The following is a 27685-nucleotide window of genomic DNA, read 5'->3' as shown; positions in this document are numbered from 1 at the left end:
ATTCTAAAGGTATGGACATGGTCAACAACAATACTCCGGTAGGCTATGTTGTTTAAATGATGCTCACTTGGAAATACGGGTCCACCGTGTGCTAAGAAAATATCCCCTAAGCAATGTTTTTTCCCCATCTTCTCAGACAACTAAAATCAGTTTCCTGTTCTTAGCTGCCCAGTGTGATCTTCTGCTGTAGCCCGTCCTCTTCAAAGATTGCCCATCCTCTTCTGATGTATTTTCACACAAAGAACTTTTCGTGACTGGGTATTTTCACATATTTTAAACCATTTTCCCCCATACAGTCATCCCCTGGATGACTGTATGGGGGAAAATCCCAGCAGATCAGCAGTTACTGAAATACTCAAACCAGCCTGTCTGGCACCACCAACAATGCCATAAGACAGGTAACTTACCTTTCTTCCTCATTCTGCTGCTTATTTTGAACTTCAGCTGAACTTAATGCTGAAATGCACTTAGATATTTGTGTTAATGACCAACTGAACATGTATACCTAATGAAGTGGCAGGTAAGTGTTACCCCCCTCCCCTCTGCTATGCTTAGCTTAATAACTGTCAACCAATTTTCAAACTGTCCTGTCTTGCCAGGATCCTGAATTATATATATATTAGTTAATAAACATCTCATATCATTCCTCGGAAGACATTCTGTGTCAAGGTCACATCATCACATGGTTTCAGAGCCACTTCTACAACACTGCACTTCATATCTGCTCTTACAAAGGGGGAAGTATTGTGCTGAACTTTTTTTAACATAAAAATGTGACACTTTTAATCCTGCTTCGCTCCCATATGAACAAATTCTTGTGAATTAAATCTCACCAAGATCATAAGTCCACAAATGATTCACAACAGATTAGATCCTCTTACTGATAGAACTTTAGTGTCTTAGCTCTAGGCATTATAACTGCTTTTCATATACCCATCTTTATAGACCATAGTCATATTAATTTACTATGGCACAATCGTTTGGTTGATCAGGTTCACTCGAAGTTCACGTTGTCGGAACAGGCATTAACCAAGGTTTACAGTGCCCCCTGCTGGGCAAACTAAACAGTGCGTTTGCAAAACGGTGCCAAAAGTCTTCTTTAAAACACCTACGCACCTCACCTTTCATCCAAGTGAACTTTGAATTTTTAGTCTCCGCCCACTCAGTGTCGTTACCCGATGTGAAATAATATCGGTCTTAAGTAAGGAGCATTAAACCCCACATAATAGAGGAGGTTCTTCTGGTGAAAAGAAAAAAAAATCCTTACGCCCACATGCTTTCATTTTCACAAGAACGTTTCGGTATGACGGGTACAAGTGTTTGTTAGTATCTCTCTCTCTCTCTCTCTCTCTCTCTGTGTGTGTGTGTGTGTGTGTGTGTGTGTGTGTGTGTGTGTGTGTGTGTGTGTGTGTGTGGTTATTACTCATGTTGTGAGGACCTAAATCCGTTTATACAGTCACATTGTGGCGACTTTTTATAGGGATAAAAGGAAGGCTTAGAGGTCCGACTGGGCTTCATGGGCGGTTATGAGTAAGGTTAGAGTGTATTTCCAATGTAATGTGTTTTAAAACCATGAAAGACACAGCTGTGTCTGTGTTCATTCCCCATTTAGACTCGGTTCTACACAAGTGCTCATTCAGATTCTCCCAGCTAATTAATGAACACCTGTAACTTTTTTTTAGTAGTTTTCTGGTTCTAGTTAGCTGTTTTTACACAATAATGTGTCCTTGGTTGGAGTTTTGTGATCAAATGCATATTTAAATAGTTTACTTTAAACGGTGACTACATATTGACTTCAAAAAGCGGTTTTAAATTTTTACAGTTTTACATTTAAGTCTTTTCCTGAATGCCGTCCGCGTGGCACAGTGAATTCACTCTCTTTCATTCACCTTCCTTTGAAACGAATCTACCTTCGTGGCAGCTCTGCAAGCGAGGGGGGAAACCGAAAGTATCAAATGAGTTAAAGCTTTCGCTTTCGCTTCCAAGAGCCCACTTAATTTTAGTTGCGACTTCTTCATTTAAGCTTGCGGTGAGATCCGTTTGTGTTAAATTGATAAACTTTTAGTCTGTTTTTGGTCTATTGTGCCGTACTTAACATCACATAAGAAGCTCGGACGGCAGCGAGATAAAAAAATACTGGTATTTTTCCAGTTTGCAAGGTGGGAACGTGATTAAACTGTGCTGGGTCAACTGTGCACATGTCTCTGACATTTGAAAGTGGAATTTTGTTCTTCTAAGACACAGTATGTTCTGAAGATGGATGACGGGGCTAAGTTGCACCTGAAAGAGTGGCTCATAGTCCAGATAGAGAGTGGGGAATATGAAGGACTTTGCTGGGAGGATGAGAACAAAACTATGTTCAGGATACCGTGGAAGCACGCAGCCAAGAAGGACTACAAACAGACGGAAGATGCGGCGTTGTTCAAGGTCAACATTTTCTAAACTTTTATTTTCCAAAAATGTAAACGTAAAATTTGCCGAAAATACTGTTTGGGGGTGTTTTAAACTGCATAAATAATCGGATCCCAATTTGCCATTGCGTTGAAGTAATTTGGACGATACCCTTATTTCCTGCACTGGTTTATTGTCATAAGAACTTAAACCATAGCAGATGCAAAGGAAATGAGAAAAGATTCATTTCACTGAACATTAGAAGTGGAGGGTGTTTATTTTCGCCAGATTGTTGGACGGTTGCAGATGGTCGCATTAATGAACTGCAAGTCTTTGTTAGGAAGTGTTTTTTTAAATTATTATTTTTTTTTTTATTTAACTTTAACTATGTGAGAGAAAAAAATTAGTCTACTGATAAAATCCGTTACTTTGCTGTGTTGGCCAGGCCACTATTAGGCCTGGCCAACACAGCAAAGTGCTTTTTAATGGTCACTAGGAGGCAGCCAAGTTTGACTGAACAGAGGCGATATGGACTAAGGTTATATAAACTAGAACTAGGTATAAAATAAATAACTGGAAAAAACAATTAAAAAAAATCACTGAATAAAACTAAAACATAATTTTCAAGAAAGAGAAAAAACCAAGAAACGAAACCTAGTTTCTCACTAAAATACAAATATTCAGTAAAAGTTTGTGTTGAACCATTTTGTAATACAAAATATCCATGTTAAAATCTCAATAAACTAACAGTGTTTGTAACACAAAGTAAACAAAAACTCACAATTTTCAAAAATTAAAAACTGAAACTCAGCTTTGGAAGCAAAATGAAACTGAACAGATTTAAAAGCAAAAGCTGAAAACATAATGAAAAAGAAAAAACGATATTAATACAAAGCTATAATAACTAGACTATATAAGATAACGGTGACTTCACTGGATTTATTCATCTGAAAGTATGTGGTAAACAATATATTTTTATTTACGTATTTATAGCACATAAATAATTATTTTATATCTGTTTCAATAGATGTTTGGTTTATCACTTTATTAATGCAAGTCAACTCAAATTTATTTATATAGCACCAAATCACAACAGCAGTTGCCTCAAGGTGCTTTATATTGTAAGTTAGAGAGAGAGAGAAAATTGCAACAATCCAAGCCCTCCTATGAGCAAGAGCTCTGGCAACAGTGGAAAGGAAAAACTTCCTTTCAACAGGAAGAAACCTCCAGCTTACCCCGGTTAAGGGAGGGATGGCCATCTGCTGCGATGGGTTGGGAATCAGGGGAAGAAGATCGGAAAGACACGCTGTGGAAGAATGCCAGAGGTTAATAATAACTCATGATTAATTGCAGAGTGGTGTATTAACACATAGAGAGTAAAAAAGGTGAGTGAAAAAGAAAAATTGTGCATCATGGGAAGCTCCCAGTAGCCTAGACTTATTGCAATGCAACTAAGGGGGGATTCAGAGTCCCCTGATCCAGTCCTAACTATATTCTTTGTCAAAAAGGAAGGTTTTAAGTATTTTAAGCATATTTATGAAATAATAAACCCAAAAGTCTAAAACTGCTATTTGAAAATATCCCTACTTGTTTTCAAAGCAATTCATTTCAATTTTTCCTCAATGATGGTTTGATGAATTCACACTTTTAATAATTTAATGATAGAAAAGAAGATTAATCAGACACTTGCAGATGATGAAGTGCATCAAAACATGCTTTAAATATGTTGAAGTTTAGAGTTACATTCAGTTTTCTTTCATGCGACCACTTCTAAACATAGATTGTCTCATATTTTAATCTTTGTATTCAGGCTTGGGCTGTGTACAAGGGCAAATATAGGGAGGGCAGGGACAGAGCTGATCCCACCATGTGGAAGACTCGTCTACGCTGTGCACTTAACAAAAGCACAGACTTCCAGGAAGTCCCTGAACGCAACCAGCTAGATATCACGGAGCCATACAAGGTCTATCGCATCCAACATGATAACAGCCAATCCAGGCCAGCAGGTAAAAACCGAGTGTAAGAGTTTCTTATATATATCTTTGATCTATCTACAGTTTTTGAGCTTTTTTTAAAAATAAAAATTATCTTTACTTTACAGGGTATTGCTTTAACTATATAGTACAGTATATGTGAGTATTTTATTTGTGCTAACTTTATCTACTTGTTGCTCTTCTCAGAGTCTATTCAAATAAAGGATCAAGTGATGCACCATGCCAAGAGGTCTCCAAGGACCCCCGCTTATCTGGACAAATTGGTAAACTAACCCATACAGCCAATAATCCCTGGATTAGCAAAATATCTGATAGTGGATTATGCAGTGGACACACTGTAATAATCCTAAAGAAATGAAGAAAAAATCACTTTGCTTTTAAATGGGAATATTACTTCTATTATTTCTTGTTGGCACTTCATTGCAATCGAGTTTTGAACGGAGTTTAAAGAGTTATCGATTATACTATTTTGGATCTTTCCATTTATATTCTTTGCATGATTACGAGTTTAAAATAATCCTCATTTAATTAATCCGGGGTGTTGGTACAGGTACTCAATTTATCTCTGCAAGCTGTTTTATCTTATCTCCTTGTATGTGAACTTTCTTCTGATTGGTTGTCCCTCATAAACAGAAGGTGTGAAGAACACATGTAGGTGTTCTTTGCTCAAAGCCAGAACTGTGTGCTTGAGATAAGTCAGTGAAATATCTACTTTCACTGACATAATACAGAGCAGTCAAACTGTCTGAAACCAAGAATTTAGAGCAATCTGAAACCTGATGACTACTGCATATGCTGGTCAACTTAATATAAGAAACATCCATGAATATAAATAGATAAAAATGTAAAAAAAAAAGTCCCCTTTAAATGTGTATGTGTTCACCACGGTACACAACAGTGTGCACCTCCAATAAGAAGCTTTTGCTGTTATGTTAAAAATGTTACTTACAGTGGGGCAAAAAAGTATTTAGTCAGCCACCGATTGTGCAAGTTCCCCCACTTAAAATGATGACAGAGGTCAGTAATTTGCACCAGAGGTACACTTCAACTGTGAGAGACAGAATGTGAAAAAAAAATCCATGAATCCACATGGTAGGATTTGTAAAGAATTTATTCGTAAATCAGGGTGGAAAATAAGTATTTGGTCAATAACAAAAATACAACTCAATACTTTGTAACATAACCTTTGTTGGCAATAACAGAGGTCAAACGTGTCTCCTGATGACACCAGACAAATGGATGCCCTTTTTAACTGTATCTTGGATATAAGATCTTGGGTGGCAGAAAACTTTTTACAACTTAACCAGGACAAAACTGAAGTTTTAATTGTCGGTCCTGAGGCTCAGAGAGAGAAACTCTTGCCTAAATTAGAGGCATTTTCACTATGTCCTTCGCTACAAGTGAAAAACCTGGGTGTTATTTTTGACTCTGAGCTTGGTTTTATCCCACATATTAAACATGTAACTAAAATTGGATTTTATCATCTAAAAAATATAGCCAGAGTCCGCCCTATTCTCTCTCGGGCCAACACGGAGATGCTGATGCATGCTTTTATTACCAGTCGCATTGATTACTGTAATGCCCTGCTCTCTGGTCTTCCTAAGAAGAATATTTCAACTTTACAACTCTTGCAAAACTCGGCAGCTCGTGTGCTGACGAAGACCAGAGGGCGGGCCCACATTACACCGGTTTTAGAATCGCTGCACTGGCTCCCCGTGTGTTTCAGGATCGATTTTAAAGTTCTTTTATTGGTTTTTAAATGTCTTAATGGTCTTGGGCCTTCTTATCTCTCAGATCTGCTTTTACCATACGAACCCTCGCGGACCCTGAGGTCCTCTGGTACTGGCCTTTTGATTGTCCCTAAAGTCAGGACACATACTCACGGAGAGGCAGCGTTTCAGTGGTATGGTCCTCGTCTGTGGAACAGCCTGCCGGAGGAGCTCAGGGCCGCAGAGAACGTACATGTTTTTAAGAACAGGCTCAAGACCCACCTTTTTAATTTAGCTTTTACTTAGCGTTTATTTATTTTATGCTTATTTATTCTATCCTGTTATTCTATTATTAATTTAGGATTTACCTAATATTTGTTTGATTTTATTCTTATTCGTTTTTTAATCTTCTTATTCTATTTATATTTATATTGTATCCTGTTCTTATTTCTTTTATCATTTTACCCTATATATATTGTATTGCGTCATATCTCCAGTGTTTCCTCGGAGGGCGCTCTCTGCACCGGGGCTGTTATTGACCGTGGCTGCTGGGTCTCTCGGGTCCTCTCAGCCTGGCTGGGGGGCTCCTTTGCCTCCCTCCTGCTGTGTGCCCAGCCTGGAGGCTGCGGTCTGTGACCGGCTCCCGGTGCAGACGGCTCCCTGTTATAGTGTTTCCTCACTTGGCTCATGCGAGCCCAGCCCAATTTTTACTCTTTAAGTGTGCGCGTGTGTGTATGTGTGTGTGGGTGGGGGGATATATGTGTATTGAGAGTGTGGGGAGTGAGTTGGAGGGTGGGGTGGGCTGCTTTTAACTATGTAAAGCACTTTGTGCTACATTTTCTCTGTATGAAAAGTGCTTTATAAATAAAGATTGATTGATTGATTGATTGATTGATACTATAGGTCTTTACCAGGTTTGCACACACAGTAGCTGGTATTTTGGCCCATTCCTCCATGCAGATCTTCTCGAGAGCAGTGATGTTTTGGGGCTGTCGCCGAGCAACACGGACTTTCAACTCCCGCCACAGATTTTCTATGGGGTTGAGGTCTGGAGACTGGCTAGGCCACTCCAGGACTTTCAAATGCTTCTTACGGAGCCACTCCTTTGTTGCCCGGGCCATGTGTTTTGGATCATTGTCATGTTGGAAGACCCAGCCTCGTTTCATCTTCAAAGTTCTCACTGATGGAAGGAGGTTTTGGCTCAAAATCTCACGATACATGGCCCCATTCATTCTGTCCTTAACACGGATCAGTCGTCCTGTCCCCTTGGCAGAAAAACAGCCCCATAGCATGATGTTTCCACCCCCATGCTTCACAGTAGGTATGGTGTTCTTGGGATGCAGCTCAGTATTCTTCTTCCTCCAAACATGACGAGTTGAGTTTATACCAAAAAGTTCTACTTTGGTTTCATCTGACCACATGACATTCTCCCAATCCTCTGCTGTATCATCCATGTGCTCTCTGGCAAACTTCAGACGGGCCTGGACATGCACTGGCTTCAGCAGCGGAACACGTCTGGCACTGCGGGATTTGATTCCCTGCCGTTGTAGTGTGTTACTGATGGTGACCTTTGTTACTTTGGTCCCAGCTCTCTGCAGGTCATTCACCAGGTCCCCCCGTGTGGTTCTGGGATCTTTGCTCACCGTTCTCATGATCATTTTGACCCCACGGGATGAGATCTTGCGTGGAGCCCCAGATCGAGGGAGATTATCAGTGGTCTTGTATGTCTTCCATTTTCTGATGATTGCTCCCACAGTTGATTTTTTCACACCAAGCTGCTTGCCTATTGTAGATTCACTCTTCCCAGTCTGGTGCAGGTCTACAATACTTTTCCTGGTGTCCTTCGCAAGCTCTTTGGTCTTGGCCATGGCGGCGTTTGGAGTCTGACTGTTTGAGGCTGTGGACAGGTGTCTTTTATACAGATGATGAGTTCAAACAGGTGCCATTCATACAGGTAACGAGTGGGGGACAGAAAAGCTTCTTACAGAAGACGTTACAGGTCTGTGAGAGCCAGAGATCTTCCTTGTTTGAGGTGACCAAATACTTATTTTCCACCCTAATTTACGAATAAATTCTTTACAAATCCTACCATGTGAATTCATGGATTTTTTTTCACATTCTGTCTCTCACAGTTGAAGTGTACCTCTGGTGCAAATTACTGACCTCTGTCATCATTTTAAGTGGGGGAACTTGCACAATCGGTGGCTGACTAAATACTTTTTTGCCCCACTGTATAAGCCTCATGCAATGTTTATCTAACCTCGGTTTCTTTTTTTGTAGCCCCCAAATAAAGAAGAATCCTTTCAAGGAGACAAAGAAGAAAAAATATTAACAGGTAAGACTTACATACACAAACTGGTACATCACTATAGAACCATTAAGGATAATCATGACCACAAAGATCAAACGTTTTTTGTAAAAGTGTGCATTTATCCTTGCTAGGTTTCACACGTGGGCATGAGATTGTTATGGCATTTGGTCACCTTTGAGCTATTTGAGTGCTTGTTCATTTTCCTATATATGAGTTGACTGCAGTGATCCGTTGTCCATGGCCCCATATTGGCCCTTTTCTGTGTTCCCAAATGGTTTGTGAGATGCCGATTGGGTAAACATATGATTTGGGTGAGAAGCTGGCTTACATTGGGATACTGATGCTGTTAACACAGTTATATTTTTGCTGAAGGGGTTCCTGCTGGCTGCAAAAAAAAAGACGAAGCTCCATAAATCAGTCATTCTCTAAACTTCTTTAGACAGAATTAAATTCCATTTTGAACAGTTTTTTTTTTGTAGTGCCAGAAGGAGTCTCATATTTCTTTTTGTCAGTGAAGTTGATCAACAACTGTTAGTTAGATTGCTGTCAAATAGTTTTTTCTTTATTTTTGGTCAAACTGGATTGGTAAGATAGTCACTCTTATGTCAAACTGTTTGTTGACATGGGAAAACTGTCTGTTGCAATCAGATGGTTTGATATGCCAGCCCTTCTCAGAATTTTACTCAGCTTAAAAATAAAAGCAGCAACGTCGTTTTATGTGTGTTTTTTCTGCTTTAGAAAACCTGATGAGGGAGCACATGTACTGTGAGTTAGTGGAAAAACATCAAAACCCGGCCCCTGCACCTATAGCCTTCTTTCCTACACTTGCTATATCAGGTAAGAGCATTTTTAGGATTATGCACAGACAGGTGAACGTGTTGTTGGCTTTTTCAGCATATGGTCTGGAACACATACTATCTTTTGTGTGTATTTTTTAAAATAGAACTATTTTGTTATATTTTGTAACTCTGTAATTTGTTGTATTATTTAGTTTACTCTAGTTATTGTTCTGGCTTTCTTGGAGCAACTGTGACCACAGAATTTCCTCTGGGATTAATAAAGTATTCTGATTCTTATTCTTATCTTAAAGACTTCCGTATGCAGGTGATGTTGGTGTATCAGGGCCAGATAGTGACGAAAGTGACCACCAGGAGTCCAGATGGGTGTTTTATCCTGCAGGGACATGTTCCTTTGGGAAATGAGAAGATTTACGGACCCTGCACTGCCCAACAGCTTTCTTTCCCTTCCCCGGGCTCTGTATGCCAGCCACCCACTATGGCTGAAGCAATGAATCGCCTTCTTTGTCACCTGGAAAGAGGTGTTCTATTATGGGTGGCCCCAGATGGAGTGTTTATCAAGAGATTCTGCCAGGGCAGAGTGTACTGGAACGGCCCCATGGCCCAACACACCGACAAACCCAACAAACTAGAGCGAGAAAAAACCTTCAAACTGCTTGATATACCCACATTTCTCAATGGTAAGGCAGCTCATGCATACATCACAAATCTTTCCTCCATGCAAACAGGTGTTGTGTTTTTATCATCGATCTGAATATACCAATTATCATCTGCGCAGGTCTCCAGAACTGTCTACAGGGGAGGGGGCCTACACCCTCTTATGAGATTGAGCTCTGCTTTGGAGAGGAATATCCGGACCCCAATGTACCTAAAACCAAGAAGCTGATCATGGCTCAGGTGGGTGGAAAAACTTTACAGATTTACTTACACATTGTCACTGTTTAGCATCTGGTTGTAAATAAAATATCAAATATCCTTTTAATTTTTATTTGATTTGCTTATAAAAACAGGGGATTTAATTAAAAAACGGTTTTCAGTTTCAAATTAAGATTCATATTCTATAAATCTTCTACGCTATGAGTTAAAATGGTGGTCAAATGGCTCCTCCTGTCCATGTGTTGAATCATCCTTGGTCAAGGTATCAAACACCAAGTTACCCCCAGTGCATCCATCAGAGCATAAATGTTAGATAAAAGCACTGGATGAATGAGACTCATAGTGAAAAAGTGCTACTCTATATAAATACCAGTCCAATCCAATCTATGTTCCTTTTACAGTTCAGTGATATGTGACAGTGCATCTGATTGGCTGTCATCACCTTGTATGTTTTTAAAATACCCCACCTGGTAAATATTAACTAAATTTTATGTCAAGCTGAAAAGTCTTTTCCCTTCCAAAGTCAAATCAGGACTTTGGAACATGAAAGCCCGCCGTGCAGCAATAGTAATGTCAACCAGCAGAGGTCCCCATAAGCATATTAATTGTGTATCACAATGTCCTGTTGGTCAGGTGGTTCCCTTGTTTGCAGTGGAGCTATTGCAGAGGTTCAATTTGGCAGAAACTGAAGAGAAGCCTCTGACCATCACCTCCAACACAGCGGGAGAGAAGATGTAGGAGGATGAGGAAAGCTACCGTGCTTCAGGGTAGGCTTGGACAGTGTACAAGTGGATTACTGAAGGTGTGTTTCTTCCCTGTAAAGACACCCGCAGAGCATTACAGTGTTGTCAGCAGAGATGGAGATGTGTTTAAGAAACATATCATTGCAACACTGACCTGTTTGTAATGCATCAAAGTAATTTGCTTTTTATTTCTACCTTTTGTTGACTGTAAAGTGTTACCAAGTGCTCTGCAAACATATTGTTTAACCCAATAAAATGTGCTTCCAAAATACTGTAACATTAAATCTTTATCATGTATCCAATATTGATCTCATATATTTAGAGTAGTACTGCTAAGTAATTTAAATTCATAATGCTTTACAACAAATGGCATGAATAAAGTGACACTTGTAAATAAATCTATAAAGCTTTTTTTCCCTTTATTTCTAGCCAACATCATATAACATTCACAATTTTTAAAAATATACATTTTTTTGTAGCTATAACATTTAAAAAGAAAAATCAAATTTTTGAAAATAAAAAAAAAACCACAAACTAAAGTGAGAGAGTGTGCTGAATCAGAGAATACCCGTATCTGAGTTTAAAATACTTTCATCATTTTCCCTGCCTTCAAACATATACAGTACATAAAAAATGAGATGGGAACAAAAGCGTACAGTACACAGGGGTCAAGAGTATTCACAAAGCATCATGTTCCAACGTGTTATTAGCACCATTACTCTTCAGCCATACTGCACTTTTTTACTCTTTCCATCATTCAGTTTTTAATGGAAAAACACCATGAGTGTCGAGGCGATGTGGCACAGACCTGTCTGTGTGGGTGGGATTGTCTGTTACGCAGTTTTCATTAGTGTTCTCCCTTTCTCAGAGATAATGTTAAGAACATATTGGAGAGTAATGCCTTGACGAACAACCGTTTGAAATGACTCCCAGTGATGAGAATAAAAAAAGGCTAAGAGTTGCTCGTACATTCACCTTGCCTGCCCAGGCCGACCCGTAGGCATCGGCTCAGAAGCAAGAAAAGAAGAAGAAAAAGAAAAGAAAAATGCATTGCAAAATTGACGGAGAGATTGCATTAAATCTGTTTAGCATATTTACTGTATATAACACCTGTAATGCAATATATATATAGTCAATTTTTGTTCATGTATATCTGCAATTCTTCAGTAGCATTAACTTTCATAACACTGATTGAAAATACCCTGCAGCAAACACTTTCGGTAAGTAGGTGTGGGGGACAACAACCATTACAAAAACAGAGTGAACACACAAGTGCTTGATTGTCTCACTAAATGTCATCAGTGTTTGTAAGCAGCCATCCAGAGAATCTTCAGCTGCTGCTCCTTTCAGGGCTGTGCTAAGTTAAATATGAGGGATGGAAAGGAAAGGAAAGGGAAAAAGGTGAAAGGAAAGGAAAGGAAAGGAAAGGAAAAAGGGTAATGAAAGGAAAGAATGGTGGAGGAAGGGGCCTTAATAGAGTTGACTATCATTTGGGCAGCAGTATGGACACCTGCAAACTGTGTTTTCTGTTGTTTATATATATATATGTATTTTTTAAATTTCCTTCCCTGCAACCCTGCCTTGAGGTCTCTCCATTGTTTGTCTTGGTTGGTGCAACAGAGACAAGGAGGGTGTGTATGTGCGCCTGTGTATGTGTAAGTATGCATGTGAGTTCTACTGCCACTTCATTAGCTTGGAGCCATGAGGTAAATCCAGGAGGCTTTCATCAGTTCTGGTTGAGGGAAGGGTGTCTGGGGCAGACCAGCGCCGTTTGCGTGGGCGCTGCTGGTCCTTAGCCAAGGGCTCTCGGGCCAGAGCGCTTGGAGGGGCCGGCACGGTTGGGTGTGGGTGTTGAGGCAGAGGGGGAGGAGGAGGTGGTGGTGGCATCTCCTCCCTGTGCGAACTGCTGGATTCTGCTGCAGCCCTCGAGGGTAGTTGCGTGCGATGGGTCCTGGAGCTGGTACGAGTGTGTGTCCGATGGGTCGGGGTGGGGGTGAGGGCCAAGCAGACATCACCCTCTGTGAGCTGGCGGCAGGGCAGGCTGTACAGCTGTGTGGTTCTCTGGGGACAGCAAGAAGACCAGCCTCTGTCTTGCACAAAGAACGGATACTCCACCAAGACCTTCAGTAACTCCTACACAAAACCACAACATTGTTATAAACTCAAAGAAAAGACAGTGCATGTCTGGCACTTATTATCAATACAGTGACACGTTGGTGTTTAGCGAAATGTATAAACCAACCTATAAAATGCAGCTTTTGACCAGGGAATATCAAAGAAATAGCAACCTACACTATGAATAATCACTAAGTTTGTCCTTTAATATTTTGGCTATCTACTTGAGGATTTATATCTATCAATGTGTGTGTGTGTGTGTGTGTGTGTGTGTGTGTGTGTGTGTGTGTGTGTGTGTGTGTGTGTGTGTGTGTGTGTGTAAGAACATATGTCAAAGCAAAGCTGACCTGAGTGTTGCGGTCTGTGAGATGGACATGCAGGTGACTGAAGCCTTGTGTACTACTGGGGGAAATCTGCAGGACGGTGCAGGTGCTGAGGTGGAATTCTGGGGAGCTATCTGCACTCCTCAGGAAGTCCTCAGTCCTCAGCTCCTCCACCCGCTTCAGTCGCCCGCTGGCTAGCTCAATCAAAGAACCCTTGGTGAAGTGAGGTAGGAGTGCAGGGGGAGATGGGTGATGATGGGAAGGAGACAAATCTCTCCCTCTGTCTCTTTCTCTGTCCCGTCGTCTCTCACGCTCACTGTCTCTTTCTTGGTCTTTGTCATACTGTGATTGCTTCTGTTTTTCTTTATCTGTACTGCGCTCCCTCTCCCTTTGTGTGACCTTGTCTCTTTCTTGGTCTCTGTCCTGGTCTCTTTGTGGCCTGTCATGGCTGTTAGGTAGACCCAGTGGTGAGTGTGGTGAGTTCCTATAGTTGTGCTGTCTGGGGCCTGGCTCCCTGTGCAGGCTGTAAAGACTTGTTCCTGAGGAGCTGTAGAGTGGATAGGTTTGAGCCTGAGGGCTGGAGGGACATGCCGATCCCAAGGAGTAGATGATTTGGGTTTCAGCTGGTGTGGCCCCTAGGTGATCCAATAGTCCCCCTCTACTTGCCCTGGAGTCTGGTCCAAGAGGATGGGGACTGAGAGAAAGCAAATTGGAGCTGGTCTTAACTATTCCAGGCAGATGTCTATCCTGCAGTGAGGAATGTGGCTCAGCGGCCCCCTGAGCTTGAGAGTCTGACAAAAATGGCCCTCCAGAATGGATACGTGTTGTTAGATCCTCCTGCTGTCGCCGTCCACCATTGGCATGGGAGCTGTGTGGACTAATATCAAGCTGGGCTCTGCTGCTATCATTCCCATAGTCTCCTGTGAGCAGAGGCCTAGAGGCTGAGGCAGTCCTGCTGCCTGACCCATCCAGGCCATTGGGCCGCTTTCCCAAGTACCTGGGTCTCACTTCAACTAAGCTTGGTTCTTGGGAGTAGAGAGGGTGGTGGCCAAACAGGTATGATGGGGAAAAGAGAGAGGAGCTATAGTCCCGCCGACCGCTGTTAATATAGGACCACATCTCTCTGGGACTGGCTGGGAAGGGAGTCTTAAAGGATGAAGTAGAGGAGGATGATGGAGAAGGTGGCAGAGAAAGGGGAACCTCCCCTCTGAGCCACCTGGAGTGATGGGGCAGGGATGAGGAAAGAGGATCATCTCTCCAAGCGGGTGATCCTGAGCCCCTCCTTTCGCTGACCTGCCCTGTGAAGAGCGGAAGAGAAACAGTGGGTGAATAGCTTAGGGTCCATGGTATGGGCACAGGGAGGCCTGGTATTGGAGCAGGAAGGGGTGGAGGAGTATGTAGGAGATGCGGGTTCGGATTTGCCTGGACACGGTCCCTTTCACTGGCTTCTCCTCTCCCTATACTGGACCGACTCCGCAGAGGTACAGGGGGTTTAAACTCATCCAGGGGGATGTGGTGTTCTGCTGATCCTTGGCGAGACTCCCTCTTCTTCGGAGGGAGGCACTCTTTGCCGCGGTCAGGGCTGGGATTCATGGGTGGGCTCCAGCGGCAGTGGGGGCCCCCTGTTTATGGGTGTAGGCTAGGTCACATGGGCCTCACGGGAGAAAGAGGGGTGCAGACAGAGGGGAAAGCTGACACACAGCATCACTGTCAGATCACTGTGGATTCTCTTGTGCTGAAGCACCACTCACCTACAGAGAGGATAAAAGAGGACAGAAAACAGAGATAGGTGGGTAAACTTGAGGGAGGGGACCGAGACAGAAGTAAGAGAGATTAAGTGTGAACACTGAAGAGGAACAGTCTGTTAGGTCCTGGCATCAGTTGTAGTTAAGACTTAGCTGTCAGTCTGGTCAGACATACAAACAAACATTCTGCTGTATCAGGCAGATGGAGAGAAATCAGTTGGTGACTCCCTCTTCCAAACTACTTTAAAGAGGTTAGAAACTCCAAGCTTTTCTGATTGCTGTAGCTAATTAGTCATTACCTTTGCAGTGCGGTGGGACTGAAACCACCCAACTTACTCGATTCATTCAAACACATTACTCCCACATGTGGGCTAAAAATACATTTTGCAGCCAGTGAAGTTCAGAGGCAGTGCAGTATGTATGTGTATGAGTGCGCAAAAACACACACGTAGAGCACTCACAGCAGGAGAGTTTTCATCTCTGACTCTCAGGGGATGATTGGAATATGCAGATACGTTTTTGTACCACTTTCATGAACCACCCCCTCGACACCCTCGGGTGCTCTCTTTATTCTATATAAGCCTTACTACTAACACCCCTCCAACCCTTCTCTCTGAGACAAGCACATGGACAGCAACAGACACACAAATACTCCCCTCAGGCAGCTGTACTTACTCCCCCAGTGAAAGGCAAAGCTGGTCACCACCCACCCAAAGCTGACAGAAGCACTGTTGATATTACCACCAGTTGTTGTGGATACAGGGTATATGTCTTTGCATATTAATTATGTGTCACAGCAGGGAATGCAGGGGGAAAATGCGCGTCTGTTTGCGTCCCTGCACGCACGTATGCGATGTTTGTTTGCGTGCATGTGTTATTTTTCTTTTTTCCCTGGAAAAATATGTGAATGTGTTTATTTGTTTAGGTCTTTGTGTGCGTGTGTGTTTGTGTTTGAGTCCTCAAATGTGTCAGAGATTTTGCAGCCTTGTTTCATTCAGTGAGAAGTGCGGGGGAGCTCCTTCAATTCTTCTCCAAATGCTTTAAATGAGCTCTTTTGAAATGATGGCTGCCACGCTCTGAGTCCAGCTGTTCCCTCCGCCGCCACCGCCATCGTTGTTCCCGCCGCACCAGCCCCGCACTCACCCGCAAGTCTGTCTCAACTGCCTACCGACTCCCTGCCGTCTCACCATCCGCCACACTGTCACCATGGCAACTGTATCCACACACACTCACACATCCAGCTGGTTAGAGAGGTTAGATAGGGATACTCCATAGAGAGGCGGGAACACTGTTGCTCATCAAGTGACTTGGTCCAAAAACAGAATAAGTGTTAGAGTGGAGCAAGCTGTTTGTGTATCTGAGTTGAAAACTGAAAACTGGGCAGTGAGAGGAGGGGCTTTCTTTCGTCCCGGATGCCGGCAAGAAAGGTGAAGAAAATTCGTAAATGTTTATAATGCACAATAATTAGGTTAGTAGATGACGCAGATGATGAGGGTCAATGTTAAGTGACTTCTTTTAAGTTATGCTGAAAGCTGGGGGCTAAAAAAAGGCCTTGTGTTTCAAAAAAGATATATTCTGGATATGGGGCCTTAATCAGACGTTACGTAATCTACAGACATTTTCAATGTGCGTTCATCTGAGCTGTTAATATTTATGTTCACAATAATTTGTTAAATTCATTGACTTAAAGTTTTATTGGTTTCTTCAATATGCCAAAAAAGCCTTTTTAGAAAGCAATAAAATAAACCTAAAAACAAACATCAAAATCAACAAAGTATTCAAAGGCTTTCTTATGTTTTTTTTTCTATAGCAGAATTTCATTAAACAAGCACTTGTCTAGAATCCAGATGTCTTAAATAATAATAAAAAAAATTGGCTTCAGCTTTTGTCCTCATATGACTCTTATACTCTCGCCATCTTGACAGTCATTATGAAAAAGGTTGTCAAAATAGACCGAATATAAACTTGCCAAAAAAAAGTACAAGAAAACAAAGAACACAATTGTACATGTGGAGGAGTTTGCAGAGAAATGTCAGGTTCTAACAGAATACTCCTACACTGTGCAGACATGCACACAGAGAGTTGGAATTTAGCTGGAGCTACTGTTGTTGTAACATTTAAATATATCAAAAGCGTCCGATCAAAGCCATAATGATGTTACATGTTCCTTCCAATTAGGGATTCCTCAGTTTTTTGCATGGCTTTGTAACAATATATGCAATTAATAAATGCAAGTGTGTCTCATTTTCACTACAACTTATAAAATAATCCATAAATGTTCTTTTTATTACATTGAAATGCAAAATGCTTACATTTTCAACTTCTGAACAACTTCAAAATTTGACATGTACATTTGCAGTGCTCTTCCTCGTCCCGCCTTTTCTCTTCACACATTACTCAGGAGTAATGTCCAACATCAGAAAAACAGAACTGCTAAATTTTGGTTGCTACTTTTGCCTACTTTGATATTTCGCCTATTTTTTTTTAAATAAAGAAACATCAAACAATAGTTCCATCATTCTAACTGCAACAAAAACACATGTAATAGGTGCTCTTATCCAAGGAGAAGACAGACAAGTTGATGGAGTTGCAAGTTGTTGTGACTTGATGTCACACTGACCTTACAGCAGGCTAAGCAGACATCCCGGAGTTGGCAGTCATTCATATTGTAGTCCTCCCAGAGGGTCAACCCACTCCTCAGCTCCTTACTGTGCTACACTGCTTCTCCAAAGCACTACAGCCAGTTACAACACCCGCAGATATCAGCAGCTTCCAGCTACACACTGCCTCTGATCTCTGTACGCATGAAATAGCACCAGCGAGCCCACCAAACTGAGGGAAAAAACTGAGAGCCTGCTATCCGTCTGTGTCTGTTGTGTATATGAGTACGTGTGTGTCAAGTGAGTGTGTATATGCTTGTGTGTGCAAAGGGCTGAGGAAATGAGTAATATCTAGCAGTGAGAAACATGTCTGCTATGCAGAGCCACACAGGCAGACCAGTTGCTGCTGCCGCCCACTTGCTTTAATCACTGTGAGGGATACAAACATGCATACACTTATATACACACACGCATACACATATATGTATACATTGTATACATATTTATATTTATATATGTGTGTGTACACTTATATAAATATATATATGCACACACAATCGAGGATGCAGCCCATATAGATTATATACTGCACACCCAATCTTAAATGCATAAAATAAAATAAAATAAATCAGTAATGAAAATCATTCATCTATACGTGTGAACATATTTCAGAAGACATACTGCCACATTAAAGTAAGGGAGGGATAAAGGGGAGGCAGAGACTGTTGAGAGACAGGGAGGGACGTGGTAGGAGGCTCATCCTACACACACTCTCAGACTTAGGCTTTTGCTGCTGCTTCTGACTCAAAACTAAACCTCACATCCATCAAGCGCGCACACACAAATACACACACACAGACACACACACACAATACTTGTTCTTTTTTGTTTATCTGTAGTTTCATCTGAATTTGTGTCCTTTGTTCTCATCAAAGCACTTTATGGCGAACCTGCTTGTTCAAAGAGCTTTTATGAATACATTTGATTTGACTTCATATGTATGCACACACACACACACACACACACACACACACACACACACACACACACACACACACACACTCTCATACTCAAGCTCGTACGCTAACAGGAGCACTGCAGGAGAGCTCTGAATGATTTGCTTCAGTGATTCAGTCGATACAAGTGAAGTGTGTTGGTATAGCGGGTATGGCTTATTAGGACTGTATCGGCGCGAGCAGTGTATTTCATTCACAGCGAGAAATCAAAAACCTGTCAGTGATAAAGCCTTCTGAAAAATAATAAACAGGCCCTGCACTGAAAACGCAATACTATGCAAATAACCCTGTCTGATTCTCGTCAAAGAAACAGGGCCAAACCTCATCTCAAACAAGCTTATGTTAATTATCAGCACAAAATTGCGATTCAGAAACAAGAACATAAAGTGGAGCACAAGAGAAAAAAGGATTTAATGAAGCAATCAAATCATTATTCACGGTTAAGTGAAAAAAAGAAATCTTTCTGTTCCTTTACAGTTCTATAAGCAAACCATTTGTACCCACCAACAGCACATCAGAAGTTAATCTTGTCTAACTTCTCATCTTCAAAGAAATGGAAAGCTAATCAGACAAGTAGGTGTGTGTTCAAAAATCAGCCTAAAGGCCACATTAAAACAATCTCAGAGTCAGGCGGCAACTGCCAAGTGCATCTCCTCTGACATTTAGAAAACATTACTTGTATTTTTTTTTCAAAGTGAAAATGATGTGCATCGAGGTTGTGTGGGCATGAGTGCTGTCTGCTAAAGCAATTGTTAAATTTATGTGGGTTATTTGAGTATCACAATCATATCACAAGAGACTGTAGGTAAATTCATGAGGCGGTGCAGATTAAGAACAACACGGCATATATTAGGACTTTAAATGAAACTAAATTTTACATTAAAAATAAAATAGAAAAAAATATTTTGAAGGTAATTGGATTTTTTTTTATTAGGTAGACTGCTCCACTAGGCCATAATGAATAAAGATAAAATATACCAAGTATAGTAGGAACAAAGGTAGTTCACAAACAGAACATAATTTGCAGTTGTTAAAAAAAGCTGTATTACATTATGTTTATTTTATAATTGTTTCTCACTTGTCTTGCATTTCTTTCCAACCCATTTTTATGACAGCGGGAGCAGTAATTATAACAAGAGCTATGAAGAAATACTCAAAATCCATAGTTTATCTTGCAAAACTATATTTATGGTGATGGACATGGACATAAAATCTGAATCACAAGTCCCTGTGTCGCTGTTTACATAAAAGAAACTTAAATGTAGCTGTGCATTTGCACTTTTTTCTGATCTAGAGCAATAATTAAATATGCACTTTTTTTCTATGGTGTATCACTTTCAACAGTGCAAAGTTACACATTACTGTATGTGGGAGATTGACTGGAATGGATTCGCACTTACGCCTTTACCGCTTGCACTGTAACTTGTTGGCCAATCATTGCAATAGAAAAGAAAGAAAAGAAAAAAGATGAAACGGTTTTATGGCACTGCATATCACAAAGAAGAAGAAAAAAAAAACCCATCGTGGCAGATGCCTGCAGAGGCAGGATAACACATTCCAAAAGATTTGGTTTTTTTCGGCAATGCATTGCAAGGGGACGTATCTGTTGTGATTTGGATGAGAGGCTGTAGCCCGACAGACAGAAATGACAGAAGGCGTATAAAAATCGCTCTGTAATTTACCATAAAGCACTGCACGAACATTTCCACTTATTTTTACATTTTTTAAATATATATTTCCTTTGTGCTAGTCAGTACCGTAGAAGAGTGTGGTATTTCTTGTATGTGTAGCAAAGACATAATAAAAAAAAAGAAAAGAAAAAATAAAATGTACGGAAAATAAGTCTCACAGATTTTGAAAACTGGTTCAATTATTTTGCATATTAAGACTTATTCATTATACTTTACTAATACTACTATAGGTTGCTAATAATTACACATACCATATTACATATAAGTGACATATGTAAGTGACTGACAAGATAGCAAGCAGCAGGCAGTTGTAAATAATGATTTACAAGGGTGTGCCAAGGCCCTTCTAATCAGTTAAAAGAGTGACAAATTGCCTTTCTGATGTGACGAGACGAGATGTGGAGGCTGAACGAATAGTTTTGAAAATTTCAACTTTGAAAAATACACAAAAGCAACCAATTTCTAAAACAATGGCTGATTTACTGTACCTTTATTTCATATATATATATATATTTTATTTCAATAAATTGGATGATTATGCAAGATAACTTGCCGCTTAAATAAAAGATTTTAAACTAAAATCAACAAAGCCAGGTCAGTTAGCAGATGCAATACTTTCATATTGGGAAAAAAAAAAAGGAAATAATTTAAATGTTCAGGTGTAAATAAAATCATATGAACACAGTCAGCTTTTATATGAAACACTATTCAGTATTTGATAGACATTTACACGTAATAGCCCAGTCATAGTGAAAGAAATAGGACTGGGTTCATCACTGGGTATTTACTATGACAGAGGTATAGAAATGACTGTTGTCTTCTACTTATGTAGCACGCTTTGAAATTCAAGCAAATTCAAACGTATATATACAAATATTAACACAACAAACACACACTGCGTGTTAATCATTTATGGTACTATGATAGCACTAAGGCGTTTGGTGTACTCTTCCTCAGTCTCTTCTGTTTCTGCTTGTCTCACTCTCTAGCTTTGCACTATTTAATCTGTCCATCTCACACACACACACACACACACGGGGTCAGGCCAAGACGAGAAAGGTCAGATGAGTCAGACTACATCCAACAAACCGTAGCAGGAGTGTAAAGTACCATGAGGGGTTAAAGACCTCTACAGTTGAGGATTTAGAGAGCATGGGACATTTTACTTTTTTTTACATTTTTTTTAAGAAAATGACATTTAGTGTGGGGGTTCCCCACCCCCAACCAACCCCCACCTCTCCCTCATCCTCATGTGTAGCCTTGTATTAGGTATCCGATCACGTTTCAGGCTGGGTAGAAGATCTATGATGGACGTCTGATGCAGCAGAAATTTGTTGCTGAATGTAACAGATCAGAACAAAGGGAAGAGAAGAGGAGACAAGAGAAGAAGATGTGGGGGGGAGAGGAAGAGAGAGAGAGAGAGAGAGAGAGAGCGAGAGAGAGAGACTTTATATTTATATAAACTTTGTTTTGATTTGCACCCACCATTCCCTTTAAGTCAAGCACTGGACAGGCAATGGGATGGTTTTTAATGGATTAAAACCACACCATCACATCGCAACTGATCCACTGGATCCCCTTTGCTGTAGGGGTCAAGCGTCTTGATTAATTTGTAGACCAGTTAGCAAACATTCTCATTCGTTATAATTTTCTCATTTATTAGGATGAGCTGTGGTGGTAGAGTAAGGTTGAGGTGTGGGATGGGAGGGGTGGGTTGTGGGGGGGAGTACTACTAGCTTTGTGCAGCAGATTACTCTACAAAAAGCCAGGCTAAGCTGATAAAAGGACACGGTGATACGGGCTTGTTGGGCAAAACGCCAGGTCAGCCTTCAGGGCACTGACCCATTCTTCAGCAGGATGAGCCAGCAGCCCTGCCCGCAGCAGGTTCATCATAATGAAGATCAGATTATGGCTCAGGAGTTACTATTAACACCCCTACACACACACACACACACACACACACACACGCACACACGGCAGGCTCCATGTACACAAAAACGTGCATGCAAAGAGTCATAAGACTGATTCTTTGTTCACTTATGACAGCTGTGTACACCTCTTAGCTGCATAAAGTAATAAATATATTGCTATTTTTTTTTGTATGAATAAGATCAACAGTCCAGCAAAAATAAACATCACATATAAACTCCTAAACATGACAACTGAAAATACAACTGCTGAAGATTGCAAGAGCAGAGTTAATAGGAGGAGAGTATGGCAGACTACAATGTGAAGTCTGTAATGTATTGCTGAGTTAATCCCTGTGAATCCTAACTGGTACGGCCTAAGGCAGGCTTAGTATAGTTCTGGGAGGAAATCCCCCTATGTAGTGGTACAGGCCATTAGCCCCTAGGGTATAAATAGGGCAGCTATTGCTCCTTAAGCTGGCTTTTACGCAATATCAGTTAAAAATATGACTTGACTAATTACATGCAGGTCAGCCAGTCAGCAGAAGCAAAAAATTCTCCACCTCATGCTCCTCTTTCTTTGACCGTGGTGGCCTGCTGCTGTCTGTCTCTCTTTACTTCTGTAAATACTTCAGTGTGCACTTCACATACAAGTGTGCACACATGGGTCAGCGCGAAACAACTTGACAGGTATTCTGCAAATCTTGTGGCTGACATTCTCTGGGGCGGGTGTCATGCAATTGTCATTCATTGACATTTAAAGCGTCTGCTGATGGAAGTTTCATTTTTGCATTTTTCCATTGTCTCAGTGTGATCATTTGCCTATAATGTAGCATCTACACCACATATGCTTTCAACCACCAAGTACTTAGTTTGGTTTCAATTTCTAGGCATCAAATAGTTCACAAAGATATAAAAACACACAAAACAAACACCAACTGACTAGTGTTTGTCAGATGAAAACAATTCTTATGCAATAGCAGTGATGTCACGCATTGCAGATGCACAGTCATGCTTTGGTATTTTCCATCATGGGCCTCACAGGCTCCTTTTTCTTTTAACTTAGATCTCCAACTTCTTATGTACATTCTCTCACAGGTAGAACAGTCAGAGTTTTGGAATTTGTGAATTAGTGACATGATTAACCCGACTCAGAGCCCTTCATCCAAGCCGTACTCTCACACTATGAAATCATCAGCTTACGAGTGGGGTGGAGGCGGGAGAATAGGGGAAAGCCAAAGGGAGGGTGATGAAGTCTGATGGGGTGAAAAGAGCTTGAAAGGGAGAGGACAAGTCTCTGTGTGTGTGCGTGTGTGTGGCTGAAGAGGAGGGGGATTACTTTTCATTCCAAAGTTTTGTTGTTTTTGGCATTGTCCCCTGGCGACTGCCACTCAAACTGGGTTTCTGTTGGTTGTCTGGTTTAGCAGCAAAAATGTCAGCAAGCTGTAAGCAAACATAGTGATGACATCTCCATGGAGAGAGCATGGCCAGGTCTCCTGTTGGTAGCTTAAGTGCCATTCATTTTCAGAGAGACTGTCTAGACTGGCTTCACATATACTGTCTAGAGTACCTTTATCCCTGCTGGTATTCAAGGCAACATTGCTATACACTGCCATTATTGCTATTGCTGTACAACCCCTCCCACACCAAATCTGCCAACCAGCCACACACGGTCACAGTCATTTACTCAACACATGCTTATTCAGTTTGTTATAGAGGGTGCTGCAAATTATATCGAAATATGATTGAGTGGGCTTAATGCTTCGTTTCAAAATGAATACAAGGAAAGTCCCAAATCCACTTGAGAGAGAACCTTTATCACCCATCAATTTGATGATGTCTGCTCATAAAAAGAAGATAAATTAAATTAGTGAAAGATGCTTTGATGAGTTATTTTAATATTCTCCAAGACCAAAGGGGGGAAAAAAGAGACAAAATGAGTAGGAAGAGTGCTCGGATAGAAAAGGTAATATACATCCCACTTTCGGATAGGGTTTAAGGTCACTATTGATACAGGATGTATCAGATGTTACACCTTCAGTACAATGACACCAAAGCCAATACTGTGCATTCTATTGTTTGTGCACACCGGGTCTGTCTGAGGGAGCAATTTTACTTGCACGGGCTTCAGCAGGCAGAACGGCAGGCTTGGCTAAAAAACTGTGGGTGTTAGTGGTGGGTGGCCCGGTTGAAAGGTCACTGACCCCTATTGTAGATGAAGTGTGGAGGAGTAGGAGAACATACTGCTTGATCATACACAAGGGTTAGCATGTCAAGGCCAAGGAAAACGATCTGTATATATACAAAGAGCAAGAACAGACTTGGATAACCGGCAGATTAAATATGTAAGTTTGCTTTTGACCACACACATACACTGGTTTATAAGCATATACATATCTTCAGTTAACATAAAAAATAAGCAGATTCAAATGGAGATTCATCGATGAAATGCCACTCCCTGCACCTTCATCTCTTAGGACACACTGATCAACAGGTGTGCTGTCACCTTAAAGCAGTCTGGCACAGTGTCAACTGTATTCAAACACTTGCCTGTGTTTGGGATTATTCATCACACACTCCTGGCTCCTCTGCTGAGCTCCCAAGCCAATTCTCATACCATTCCAATTGTGGGAGTGCTGATCTTGGAACAGCAGACATGCAAGTCCCTTTGACTGACTAAAAATGGCACAAATGAAGAACTACTTCATAATGAAATAAAGTTCACAGAATAATTACCTAATGTCGCAGCTTCTCTTTTCACTATGCCTCCTAAATTAGACGCTGTATGAGTTTATAGTAGGACAGCACTAAGGTGACTCCCTGTCCATTCCTTGAGAGGACATGCAAGACTGGCAAAGACACGCAAGCTTTTGTATGCCAATAGGTGTGACTTGGAGTGACAATGAGGGTGATTATTCCTCACACATCGTGCCTGAATGTTTTCTTGCCTTCTAAGTTCCTGAAAATAAACTTGTTAAACAAAATTAAAAAGAAAATGAACGCATAAATGAGGTTACGTGGAGTTAGGTAAACTCAGACACTTGCTAAAATACTGCATCCACGATGCGCTTCACTGTGTTCAAGACAGAATTTTCCCCTTTTAAATTCAGCCTTAAAAGTGACTCATATATATGAGCAACATATGATTTCTTTAATCATGTCTCTGCATGAATTTACACTTCATTCTGTAAGTTTTCCCTTTTTGTGCCTTTCACTTTCAGTCTCCTTACCCCACCCACTCTATGTCTTCCTCTCCGTCTTTCCCTCTCACTCATCTGGGTAGCTGTTTGAGAGCATACACTCAACGTGGGTGGGAGTGCTAGAGTAGAGTATATGACTGTTAACACAAGGTGCAGGGTGTGTGTGTGTGTGTGTGTCTGCCTGTCTGCGTGGTGCTGTAGGTGGAGAGGCACAGCAGGGCGTGAAGGAGCGCTGTGATAATGACAGGCCATGCATTATATAACATGCAGATTGCATAAGGAGAAGATTATTTTGGGTCCAGATATTGAGGATGTATAAGTAATTTTTTTCTTTTTTACGTGGGTGTATAGCACTATGCGCACCTCTAAGTGCACGGATGTGCGTTTGTGTTGAAATGTTCTGAAATGTACTCACTTTTGTGGTTTCTTTCGAGGAGTGTGTGGGTGTTAAGTAAACTAAAGTGTATTATGTGTTTGTAAGAAGGGGGCATGAATGTTTTCAGATTTCTTTCATAGCTATCTGCATATCAAAACAAGTATGTGGGAATGTTGGCACATTTGTGTACAGTGTGCATAAGGGTGTCTTTATTGCAAGCTCCCACTCATTATCACTTTTAGACTTCAGAGAGATCCACTTGGAGGAAAAAAAAGGGTTGAGTCTCCCTGTTGGGTGAAAACCTTGTAACTTCCAGTTTTGATGATTTTCGTGTTTGAGCTTGTGTTAAAAGAACACGCGCTCCTCTGTGGACTGCACAAGTTTTATGACTCTCTCACAGTCACTCAGTCACAAGGTTATGGTCCTGCAGGATGTGCTGTTTGGAGTCACAGAAGTGTGGCAGCACAGATACAGTCTCCGTGTGCCACTGCCTCGTCTGTGCGCCTCGCTCCATGCATGAGTGTGCCCCTGTAAAAATAGACCTCTTAAAGGGCCAGCAGCCACTCAACCCTCTCCCACAAGAGGCCTGTTCTCCTCTGCATGGTGACAGTACTCTAAGAAACATGGCATGGGAGAACATGCTGTATTTCTAATTCAGCCCACAGAGAAAAGTTGTATTTCTCTTTCCCAAAATATATATAGAACCATCGCTACGTTCAGTTTGCCTTTACATCATTCATAAGGGCACATCTCTGTACACTGGAGTATATCATAGAGCCGTAGGCTTTGACTTGTTAAGTTGCTATAACACAAAATAAACACGGGAGATCTGGGTTTTGAAAACACCCATTTACAACTAGAGCCCTGCTCTGGCATGAACCTGCACTGATACACCAGAGGATCCCTGCTTCAAATTGCAAATGACAAATTCAAAGCAACGATTGCACCTTGTAGATGAAACTCACGTTCCTTTCAGAAACAAGCATCTCTCAAAGCAATCACACTGAGACATAAGACTTCCTGTACACTCCAGCAAATCACCCTCATAATTGAAGTAAGTAAATTAAGTCGATGGGGACAAATGTTATATGCTTCCCTTCAATCACATCTGTAGCTGAGAATTGCTTGAACCTGTGAAATGTTCCTTTATGCAGCATATGGGATGTCACCACAACAGAAGGACAGTGCTTGATGTAGCAGAAATAGATACACAGAAATGATAACTGTGCACACTGGTGGAGTATGAGTCTCCCTCTATCTCTATCTCGAATGGGAAAGAAATGAGGAGGGAGCAGTCAATAATGGAACTACAAACTGGCTCACATGTTCTGTGCTTCCAAGAGGAAAACACAGAAACAGAAAAAATCGAAGTCTTTGACTAAGTAGACTTTTGAAGTTAATTAAAAAAAATAAAAGGGACTTTATAAGTTCTTCCAGTGAATAATTATAAAGCATCTCTTACACTGCTTGAATAGGAACTTAGATCACAGATGCCTAATGCACCTGCCTTTGATTGCATGAGCTCTTTCCTAGACTTGTCCCCAACATCTGCAAATCTTTTCCCCCCTCTACTCCTCCTCCATCATTCCCTTTCTAAATTTTCCCCCACATGGGCTAACCCCACCCTCACCAATATTATACCCATCCCTCCCAATTTAAGTGGGCTCCTCGAGGGCCCCCTTGCTATCTCTGGACCAAGGCTATTTAAGCCCACTGCTCTAATTCTGAAAGCCCTGATCTGCCGTCTGAGGCTGAGTGATGAACCTCCACCTCTCTCACTCTGTCTGACTCCATCTTTCTCACACACTCCTCTCTGGATCAGTCACACTCTCCCTCTTGTTCACACGCTCTCTGTTATTCTCTTCCACGCACACAAACACCCACACACATA

General features: G+C 41.2%; 2 protein-coding genes across 4 annotated transcripts in view; one reads left to right on the top strand and one right to left on the bottom strand.

Moving 5' to 3' along the window:
- Positions 1-1995: 1995 nt before the first annotated feature.
- On the top strand, positions 1996-11219 carry irf10 (interferon regulatory factor 10). Its single transcript, XM_080294377.1, has 9 exons — positions 1996-2159; positions 2239-2427; positions 4202-4397; positions 4572-4648; positions 8375-8429; positions 9144-9242; positions 9496-9882; positions 9981-10099; positions 10712-11219. The coding sequence occupies exons 2-9, from the start codon at positions 2257-2259 to the stop codon at positions 10814-10816; spliced, it is 1209 nt and encodes a 402-aa protein (XP_080150503.1). The 5' UTR covers positions 1996-2159; positions 2239-2256; the 3' UTR covers positions 10817-11219.
- The window catches only part of LOC145422707 (uncharacterized), a 43707-nt gene continuing 27237 nt past the window's right edge, over positions 11216-27685 (bottom strand). For 2 of the 3 annotated variants that reach the window (XM_080294376.1, XM_080294374.1), the window contains exons 2-3: positions 13284-15010; positions 11216-12954 (exon numbers count right to left, since the gene is read on the bottom strand). In XM_080294376.1, coding sequence (XP_080150502.1) covers positions 12496-12954; positions 13284-14852 — 2028 coding nt within the window. In that variant the 5' untranslated portion in view covers positions 14853-15010 and the 3' untranslated portion in view covers positions 11216-12495. Of the gene's footprint in view, positions 12955-13283; positions 15011-17624; positions 17900-27685 lie in introns of those variants that run through there. The other variant, XM_080294375.1, reaches the window with a different exon arrangement.

The sequence above is a fragment of the Astatotilapia calliptera genome, chromosome 20 (genome assembly GCF_964374335.1).
Source record: "Astatotilapia calliptera chromosome 20, fAstCal68.1, whole genome shotgun sequence".
Classification (NCBI taxonomy): Eukaryota; Metazoa; Chordata; class Actinopteri; order Cichliformes; family Cichlidae; genus Astatotilapia; species Astatotilapia calliptera.
Note: the sequence above shows the minus strand (reverse complement) of the source record. Positions and strands in the feature narration are given on the sequence as shown.